Source organism: Centrocercus urophasianus, unplaced genomic scaffold (genome assembly GCF_019232065.1).
Source record: "Centrocercus urophasianus isolate 14NV4802_14NV808 unplaced genomic scaffold, USGS_Curo_1.0 seq_21, whole genome shotgun sequence".
NCBI classification, from domain to species: Eukaryota; Metazoa; Chordata; class Aves; order Galliformes; family Phasianidae; genus Centrocercus; species Centrocercus urophasianus.
This window is the reverse complement of record NW_024884767.1, coordinates 20,170,911-20,181,367: the sequence shown is the minus strand read 5'-3', so window position 1 is coordinate 20,181,367 and position 10,457 is coordinate 20,170,911. Positions and strand designations below refer to the sequence as shown.

General features: G+C 44.8%; 1 protein-coding gene across 3 annotated transcripts; it reads right to left on the bottom strand.

Moving 5' to 3' along the window:
* Positions 1-2,474: 2,474 nt before the first annotated feature.
* Positions 2,475-10,019, bottom strand: TRIM14 (tripartite motif containing 14). Of its 3 annotated transcripts, none has more exons than XM_042823025.1 (6): positions 9,840-10,019; positions 7,826-7,921; positions 7,441-7,674; positions 6,677-6,839; positions 5,314-5,406; positions 2,475-3,340 (listed from the first exon to the last, which is right to left on the bottom strand). In XM_042823025.1, exons 1-6 carry the CDS (start codon positions 10,017-10,019, stop codon positions 2,805-2,807), a joined length of 1,302 nt encoding a protein of 433 aa, XP_042678959.1. In that variant the 3' UTR covers positions 2,475-2,804. The 3 variants fall into 3 exon arrangements, with proteins under 3 accessions (XP_042678959.1, XP_042678960.1, XP_042678961.1); XM_042823026.1 differs by lacking the exon at positions 9,840-10,019 and adding an exon at positions 9,121-9,177; XM_042823027.1 differs by lacking the exon at positions 9,840-10,019 and adding an exon at positions 8,118-8,387.
* Between the last annotated feature and the right edge of the window lie 438 nt (positions 10,020-10,457).

Sequence of the window (10,457 nt, the reverse complement as noted above, 5' to 3'; positions counted from 1 at the left end):
AGCGAATTGGATATGTAGACAGCTCCCATTTAAGGAGCTAGAAAAGGAGCCTTTTTGTACTTTTTATAAGCTGAAAGGCAAGACAGCAAGCAAAATTCACCCAGGATGGATCAGTGGAAGTAAATTTAATCTGTGCTTCCAGGAATTGGCAAAAGCATCTGTCAGATTACTGAATCTTGGCATCCTAATAAATTCTGCTGTGCAGCTTCTCTATTTGTGTGTGAAGACAGCTGCTCAGGTAAGAAATCAGATGCTAGTTAGGATTTTGCAGCTTCCTTTTTGCACGAAGATGCTGTCTTCAGATTAAACCCCCCACCCCCTTCCCCATGCTGCTCTTTAAAACAGCTGAAGCAAGCTGCTTGACTAGATCACCTCACTGACTAGGTCACAGCATGATTGCCAGCGCTCCTCTGCGCACCGCACTCTTGCAGTACAGGTTCTTTTCAAGTAAGAAGTGCAGTCTCTCTGCCTATTGTTTTTTTTTTGGGCAGGACCAGATGGCAGCAGGTATAACACATCTCTCGACTAGCTTGATAAGCACGAAATCACCTTGGTGTTACCAGTCTGCGTTTGTCTATGACAGAATCAATTGCTAGTTACAGTTATTATGGTTATTGCTACCTCTTGATCATGGATTGGTAAGATATCTCGAATTTGATGGTGATGTTTCTGTGCCTGTAAGTAGTTTACTTTCCAAATGTGTATTTTTCTGCAGTTCTGAAGAGTCATAGTTCTATCTTTAAACTGGGAGGAAGCTGTTTGAATCATGTGCTTGTGACTGTCTGTGAGTGCTGATGCAGTATGCTTGCCTTACGTTAAGAAACAACTGTTGAATTTTTTTAAATGGCAAATTTTAAAAATAAATCCGGCTTTCAAAACAAGTAACTCTTTTTGCATTTCAATCTGTAGTAAGATCTTGCCTTTGCTAGCAGCAGAGAGGAGTCAATGGCCTTTAGTATTTGAATCACCAAAGATTACCTGGCTTGCTTCAAGCAATGCTTTTTCAGGTGAACAGTACACCTGGTCCAATAATATTTGGAGACTATGTTTTTATCAGTTTTCCAGGACTTAAAACATAGAATCACTTAGGTTAGAAAAGACCTTCAAGAACATCACATCCAAACATAAGACTGGCATACAAAATCTTAGCACTAAACTATCTCTCCTACAGCCACGTCCATATCTCTCTTAAGTATCTCAAGGGATGGGGACACTACCAGTTCCCTGAACAGCTTGTTCCAGTGTTTAACCACCTTCTACATGAAAAAATGTGTAATATAAAATTTCAGCCTTCCCTGGCACAACTTGAGGCCTTATGTTCTACAACTTGCAACCTGAGAGAAGAGACGGATAACCTTCTCTTTGAAGCCTTCTTTCAGGTAATTGCAGAGAATTATGAGGTCTCCCCTTGACCTCTTCTTTACTAAACAACCCCAGTTCTCTCTGTTGGTTCTGGTACGTCTTGTTTTCTAGTCCGTTCACCTGCTTTATTTTGTTGCTCTTCTCTGCACACACTTGAACAACTGAGTCCTAGTGAGAGGACTAAAGCTGCATGCACTATTGGAGGTCACCAGTGGTGGAGGGGACAATCACTTCCTTAGCTGTGCTAGCCACACTGTTTCATTCATAGGACAGGATGCCATTGGCCTTTATTTCCTGGGCAGATTTCTGGTTCATTCTCAGCCACCTTCACCAAAATGTCAGGTCCTTTGCTTTCCCAAGCCTGCGCTACTATACAGAGTTGCAACTCAACTGCAATACCCAGCATTTGGCCTCACTGGCTGTCATGAGGTTGGACTTTGTCCATTGACTTTGTCCAGTCTATCTATGTCCCTCTGGAGACTGAATACCTTTAAGCAATCAATATTCCAACCTAAATTGGTATTGTCTGCAAACTTACAGAGGGCGTTCTTGATCCCTTCATCCAAACCATTGACAGAAATATTTAAACTAGCCTCAGCACTCATCCTGGAACATACCACTGGTGACTGGCCACTAACTGAATAAAACACTGTTAACTAGACTGGGAAAAATAATAAATCACTACCCCTACAGAGAAACGGCAGATGAAAAGTAATCCTTGTGAACTGTCTCTGCTAGCTTTATATGCATTTATTTCCATCCAGCAACAGTTGAAGAGACTTGAAATAGGAAACAATAATTTAAGCACAAGTGCCTCAATAACCTAGTATTTTCAGTGCATCTGTGGGTTCTCTAGTTTCAGTTTCTACTGAAGATGTACAAAACTGTTTCTCTTGCTTCCGCTCTTGGTGTGTGAAGGAAAAGAGTTAGGGCCAGCTAGAACGTCACTTCAGACTGTCAAAGTAGGATTAGCTTGTGGTTATTGTGTGGCTGCTTCAGTGCTCACTCTACTTAAGGCAAATTAATACCATGAACAAGTGCAACACCTCCAACCTCATAATAGGATGGAGCTGGAAAAAACAACATCAATAAACAAGAAGACCTGACAGTGGTTTTCAGGTTCAAATCTGAGTTTTAAAAAGCATTTTTTCAAGCGATGACCAGACTTTTTCTACTTTGCAAGTTTGAATCAAGTACAAAAATACAATGCAAGGCAATTTAGGTGACACACTGACATCATTTATAAATGGCAGATCAAACTCCTCCACTGAAAATACAGGTAGGTACTATACTTAAAACAGCTGATTTTTCTTGAACTTTCCTGTTAACTTCTAGAAGTGCCACAGTTCAATCTTCATTTAACATACATGTAAATCACTACTAAAGCGGCTTTCAAATTAAAAAAAAACCATGAGACAGTAGGCTTTATTTTACTTCATTCCTTATGTTAGCTTCCATATTCCAATGGACCCTTCCCAGAGCCTCAAAGCTGGGTAAACTGGCTCTGTGAACTTGCAGCGGAAGGTGTGCAAATGTGTCATGCCATCAGTAACATTATAGAATGAAAGAATTCCGGCTTCATAATCCAGAAAAATGCCAATGCGATCAGGATCATCTTCTATCAAGAGAGGGATCCTCTCCCCCTTGTGAAATGCCCAGTATTCAAGATCAAACTTCTTAATACACCAAGATGCTCTATTCCATCCGAGTCGACAGCTTTCAGAGTCTCCTTTCCTGCCAATGGAAGGATAGGCTGCACCAATCCACCACCCAGCTCCGGCATGAAGGAGGTCAACTTCCCAGTAATGGCTCCCAGAGAGGAATGCATCTCTGCTTAGAACTTGCCATAATTTATCAAACCTCTGGGGACCACAAGGGTAAAATATTCTTCTCCAGTTACAGCTTACTGTAAGACGGTCATCAGACAACTTCAGCCTCGGATGAAGGCTATCGTATTCCCAGGTTGGTGATCTTGCATCTGCAATCAAAACCATGAATGTACTTGCTATGTTTATCATGCCCTTTGAAAAAGGTCCAACTTACATACAAAAAGCCTGCAAAGGAGCCCACAGCTGGTAGTGTCTTGGAAACTGTGATTTTGCAAGGAGTAAGAGACATTTCTTCTAGGAAGCACTGTGCTGTCTATATGCAGTAGTACTTTGAAGTTGCACAGTCTTTAATGCAGGTCAGTAAAAGACATATTTAGGTCCGTATGTGTGTGTTTCACAAATGAGATGAAGTATACAAATAGGTAGGCTATTAACACTGAGTTTCTGCTTATAAGCAGAATGTTGGAGACTGCTACCGTGATGATAGCCTAGGAGTTTTAGACAGCAGTGGAGCAGACTCTTGGGTTGTGAGACCTCATTCCAGTGAGATCTCCTTTGAAAAACAGGCTAGGAATCTGTTTCACAGAGTCTCACAGCTCAAAGCAGAAGCATCATGTACGTAGCAAAGAAACAACCTACCACCTCCCAGAAGGTTTGCAGCAGTTCATCTAACACGTCATTTACAGCAGAAAAATTTCAGCCTGGAACTACACTCCAGAAACCACTGAATGCAGCAGCAGGCTCTTTTCACCATGAAGCAGGACAGAAATCAGAAAGCCAGAAAAAAGACCCCCGGAAAGTAAGTAGTACACATGAATAATGACTAAAAAATACAGCTGCACTTCACACTTCCCTGCCTTACTGTGACTCCTAACAATGGCTGTTTAAAATACACAGAGCAGTGGTGCACCAATAGGTACTCTTTGATACATGGCTTTACTAATAGATTGTCTTGATCTAGGCAGGATCACAGCACACACTTGCAAAGATGTACAGAAAGAGTTGCTGATGCGTGATGCATGTGTGAAGATGCTAGAGGACCCACTGCTGGTAATTCTGCAGCCCTCACACTGTACCTGTGCACTGCAAATGAAGGGAGAAGTAAATGGCACTGTTTGCGCAGTGCTAACTGAAGAATTCTCTAAACAAAAAGAAAGGCACCATGATTTTAATTCCGGCATTGTGACTGTAAACAAACTTCCAAAACCATGGGGCTCGGTCTCATACATGCAACATCAACATCTTATTGTTCTGATCACTGTACTTTAGTGGCGAAGTGCAAGTCAGAAAAGCCAGTACTGGCTTTCCTGTGGTCTGAATAGGTGTTCAGATTGGTGAATACCACAGGTACTAGCACACACCTGTGTGCACAGTTGGTGACAAAAGACAGGAGATGGAAATCATTTATGTAGGTAAAAAGAGCATGCTGCAGGGTTCTTTCTTGTGAATGACTGACTGTCTTTGGGTCTTGGCTCCAAGTCACCCTCAGAAAGGTCAGAGCTGGGGATGCCAAGTTTGTGCAGAGTACAAGAGACACGGGGAGAGAAAGATACTTGAACTCCAGTCTCACTTTAAAGCAGGGATGATACAAAAGTCCCGGCTACAGTGTCTGCTTCTTTTCTAGAAGCAGAGGTCAAAGGGGTCTGCTTAGGTGTGTAACTGGAAGAAGATGGCTCTACTCTCAAGGTTTTAAAAATAAAACATAATGGGGAATGTTTTTCAAGAGCATGAAAAGCTGCACAAATTAGTGATCTCTGCTCATCAAACTTGCCTGAGAACTTAGATTTTCACAAAGTGCATTGCTACTGAATCTCAAGCAGACACAAATAAATTCATTGCTTAAGAAAAAGAAAACAAAACAAAAACAAAGGACCAAACAGTATCAAGATGATAGTTCTGAATAAAACACCAGACCAAAATTCCACGGACAGAAACTAAAATTTCTTTCCCAACATGGGGTACAGAAAATCATAGTGAATTTCAGGCAAGGCTGAGAACTTGATCCTCCTAAACATCAGAGCTCTTCTAAAAGAAAAGACAGTGGCAGCACACATTCATTGGCTGCTTCAGTGGATGGACCAATAGTGTCTGGGGCCTCCTAGCTTTGTTTAACCACACTTACGTTTTAAGAAAAGCATCCGATCAACAGGAGACACGGTTTTCAGCATTGTTCCAGGCTCCCTCTTTGAGGTGGCATTAAGGCTACTGAATACATCTGGGCAGAGATGAAACGGGACAGCTTAGGTAAGTGTGTAAATGGAAGAAGATGGCTCTACTCTCAAACATTTTAAAATAAAACACCACGGGGGATCTTATGAGATGCGTCATTTGCTTCTCTTCTATGTGTTTTGAATTCCACCCACATCTTGAGGAAGGTCATGGAGTCACATCTTGTCTTCCATCAGACAATCTGTGATACTTTTCCTGGAGAAGGGCCACTTGTTGTACATGCTTTTCTCCTTATACTCTTTGGATAGCATGGGGATGCTGGATCCTAGTGATGCAAAGGAAACTACACAACCCAGCACAACCCCAAGTAAGCACCTTGAAAAGCACACCACTGTCAATTGGTAACACAAGACAACTCCAGACAGTAGTCGTAGCGTACCTCCATGGCACTATCTAGTAACTTCCCACTCATCATGCAATAACCTTTCAGGTTTGGTCAGATATTTTCCCCCAGCACTCTGCTGCACTCTGTACTGTTTTTGGCTGCAACTCTCAGAAAAAAAAGTATTATTATATCTTATATACATATATAGATATAGATATTAGTATCATTAAAAGGTAGCTGGGTATATTCTGATGGTCACTGTGACCCCGCTGGCTCATAACTCAGCTACAGTCAGGATTATGTGCTTTGTGGCTCTATGTTAGGGATCTCCTTGCCTTAGTCATGACAAACATCATCATTAAGGATGAAATACCAATTCAAAGAAGCTCAAAGGAGAAGATGATAGCCCACGTTTAAAGTACCAAAAAACAAATTTTTTTTTCTTTTTTTTTTTTCAAATTGACTGGAACAGAAATATCACTAGGTACATCAACTACAAAAAGTGTCCATTTTTCACGTTCCCAGTGTCTCAGGTCTGCCATGAGTCCCACCAGAGCATACACACCCAACAGTAACTGTGAAAGGACAGATCAGTTGTGTTGTGCAGGTGTGATGGTCTAGGGATAAAAACAGCATAAGTTCAAAAGGAAGAAAATATCCATAATGAAATAACTGATAGAACTGGGAAAAACCTCAAAGTAACTTGAAGGCATGAAAAAGACCTTTTCTAGAATTAAAAGAGCACAAGTTTCTTCATCACCAGAGCTATAGCAATGTTACACCAATACTGTCAAAGAACAGCATCCATGCCTAAGAAGTCATTGTTTTTTCCAGCTCTCTGTTTATCTAGTAGAAGATCCTGCTCCTACTTAGAGACCCCTATTCAGGAGAGCAGGATAATGCAAAATTCAACGCACTCTCCCAGGTATACCTTCTTTAAGCCGAACTTCTAGTGGTTTTCTCAGAATGGACTGAAGAAATTTCATGAGACATGAATAATGGTTGAGTATGTGCTCAAATGAGAGAGGTATTGGATGCCACTGTTCTGGCGGTCTTCTTGAATCTTGCATTTCCTTCTCAATTTCTGTGCATTTCTGAGGGCAGAAAAACAAATGAGTACAGTCAGCAGCACAAACGGATTCTTCCCTCCCAGCTCCCACACACAGGGGCAAAGAGCTCCGATGCGAGATGAACCAGGCCATAACAAGTACAGCTGGCTGTGCCTTCTTAACAGCTCATTAGGAAAAAGGTGAACCTTCATCTGTAGGCAGGAGAAGCACCGCCGCCTCCAGCAAAATGATGGCAACTGCTCAAGGATACTGGCATTGCTTGCAGTCAAAGGAATGAGACAACTTAGCCTCAGACTGCCAGAAAGTGCTGTCTGTCCTCAAACAGCCTTATTACACTGCCCAAGGAAAGACCTGAAACAGTGTTAATGTTCAAGACGATCAAGCATGCCTAATTCTCATTTCATATGTGCTTGTAAGTATAAAGAATCTCCTTTAGACCTGAAATTAATGCATGAACCTAACAGTCCAACCATTAGGAACCAAACTGGTCCACCAAAGCAGCTAGAAAACAAAAAAACGCAGTGAGAAAGATTATCCTTGCAGATGGATCTGCAGAAGCCAGCCACCAGAGCAATCTACCAGGGACTAAGAGGGTAAGAGGTGGGAAGAGAACACACAATAGCACCTCCAGGAACTGAATAGGATCACTGCACTGCTGTATCTCTCTGATTCGCTGTGAGAATGCCTCCAGGACTGCAAGCTCTTCTTGACAGGACTGCACCTGCTGACCATGTGCTTCAAGGGCCTGTTGAGTCTTTTCATCAATGACGCTTCTTGCCAGTCTCTCCTCTTCCTGAAGCAGTACCTGGAGCTGTGCCACTCTGTCCAACAGCTGCTGTTTGCTTGTAGCAGCATGTGCCTATAAATGAAGCAGAAGAGTGCCTCCATAGTCAAACTCTCCTTCCCTAGAGAAGCAGCACCTGTCTGGGTCTTTGAAGAGCCATAGACAGAGAGAAAAATATCTCTCCTGTGAAAATGATCAACTAGTACAGTAGCAAACCACGCTTTACCTTTAGATCATCAGCAGCTTGCTCTACATTCCTTCTGTTACCAGCTTCTTGCTCTTTTCTCGCTTCTAGATTCCTCAAATACACTGTGAGGAGCTCCTAAGCAGTAAAAATAAAATAAATCATAGAAATTACAAAATATAAGATAAAATCTGTTTCATGACATTTGTTTTTTGTGTGTATACATATATATATATAGCTTTCTTTTCTAGCAAGCAAGTATGTTACTGAAACAGTCTATAGGGCTATCCAGTAAGGCTAGTGGCAACACAACATAAATATTTTATTACTTCACCTTCTTCCCCATGGGCAGCTAAGCAAGCACCTTCATTCAGATCATCTGTGGAAAGCTCTGTCTGTTGTCACAAAAACAGTGAATGTTCAAGACATTTGTGAAAAAGAGCAGTAAGAAACAGCCACCACAGTGATGCTGTGGTCAATGACTGTAACAACCAGTACTTAAAGCTCAGCATCTCCAGTATCTGTGCCAAGCCCTGCAGCATACTAAGCAACACAGCTCTGCTGCAGCTGCCCCCACAGTTCTTCAACCACAGCCCGCTGTGGACTGAACAGGTGCACTCAGTGATGCCTTTTTGTTATTAGTACCCCAACCCTCAGCAGTGCACGAGTGCTGCGTACAGAGCATCCCAGCAGTACAGGTAAGGCAGCTCCGCAGCTACAGCCATGTTGGCACACTCACTCAGCACCAATTTGTTATTTGGTTTTGACAAGAGCCAGATGATAAATGGGCTGCAGGCAAAACCAGAGAGCTCACAGCTGACAGTCCCCTGCACACATACGTACATGCAAGCAGACGAATGCTCTACCTGTGTGGAACCAAGAACTCAGGCCATGCCATCTCTCCCAGCCTCAACTTTCCCATCTCAATGTCCCTGACGAACTGAAGGGTTGTGCTCCACCTGATGATGCAGGAGCTTTGCTGTGCCTAGTGATCAGAGGGCAGGGAGCATCCTGACTAGTGATACTGAACATGCTTGGCTCCAAGGAATAACCAGCTGATGGACCCTGCACAGCTGTTGTCAATTCCTCCTGGCACCCCCATTTCGCACTTCCTAGCAGTGCTGAGGAAGACTGTCAGCCTTGTAGCTGTCTCAACAGATCAAAACAAAATTGCTGGTCCAAAGATGATCCCTAAGGCTATGACGATTGTGGAGACACATCTGCACCTGAAATCTCTGTCTCAAGGCCAGCAGATGTCAGCAGAGACATACTGTTACACCTGCACTCAAGTTTCTGTCTTGCTCACTTCTTCTGGTCCAGAAGTCAGCAGGTGTTACCTGCCAGCAGTGTCCATACCCACAGGCCGCAGCACGACGCATCTCTGTGGTTTGGTGGGACAGAGCAAGTGCTCCTTGCCATGACCAAAGCAGTACTTGATAGCACGGTGGTTTCCCAGCAGCTGCTGAGCAGGGCTAGCACAGCATCACGGCCTTCTGTGTTTCTCCCTCTGCCTCTGCAGCGAAAGTTTCACTGTGCCGGGACCAGCACACCCCTGCTGATCGCCCAACCCAACCGTGCCCCATAACGCCACGCCCAGCAATACAATGCAGAGCAGGTATTTGGGCGCATGACCCAGCCGGTGCTCAGGAGCTGGCTGGACATCGATCTGACCGCAGGAGGCGGCGAGCCTCTGCCCTGCCTCTTCTGTCTCGTTTTCTTCCTCTCGCCTTCCCCTTCTCCTCTGCCCGCTGAACTACGTTTATAGTGACCCACGAGTTCCCCAGCTCTCGCCCTTCTCTCCCTCCGCCGTGCAAGGCAGCGCGGCCGAGCCGTCCGGCGGACAGACCCCGCGCCTCTCTCTGCCCCTGTCCCCACCCACCGCCCCCTCGCGCAGCAGCAGCGCACCGCACGCACTCCCGCAGCCCTCCGAGCCCACCGCCGACAGCGGAAAACCCACGCGCGCTCACCCCGGGCAAGAAAGGCGTAAAAGAAAAGGCTCCGATCGGGAGCGGGAAGTGCGCGGCACGGAGCCGTCCCGCAGCACGGCGCGGCTCACCTGCTTGTCGCGGGCCGCCTGAAGCAGCAGGCGGGCGTCGTGGCCGCGGTGCGGACCAAGCGCCGGGCAGAGGGCGCAGACGCAGCGGCCGCAGTCCCCGCAGAAGAGTTCCAGTGGCCGCCCCGAGTGCACGGCGCAGCCCCGCGGCCCTGCCGCCGCCCACGGCTGCCCCTGCGCCATGGCGGATGCGGAGTAGTGCGGGTGCTGCTGCCGGGGGCGGGCCCGGGCTGCTGTGCTTTCCGTATTGATAAGGGCACTTGTGAGTGCTTTTCAAGAGTGCTGAAGAAGTTGTGTGGGTTTTTTTTGTTTTTAATTTATTATTATTATTATTTTTAATACTTGCGACTCCATATTCAGTCAACATAAATACATCTTTTCAAATGGAATTTATAGAGTCGCAAGCAGACTCGAAGAAATACTTGACTGTGTGTCTCTGCCAGACCTTTGTGAGCCCCGTCTGACCAGAGAAATGCATCTCTCACTTCACAACCACACCTTATCCACACCATTGCTTTGTGGCAGTATGCACACTGGTGAATTTTTCAAGGATGAAGCACGGGAAGAGTAAGATTTCACCAGAAATCTCTGATGAATATCTTGAGGGATCACTAACAGTGA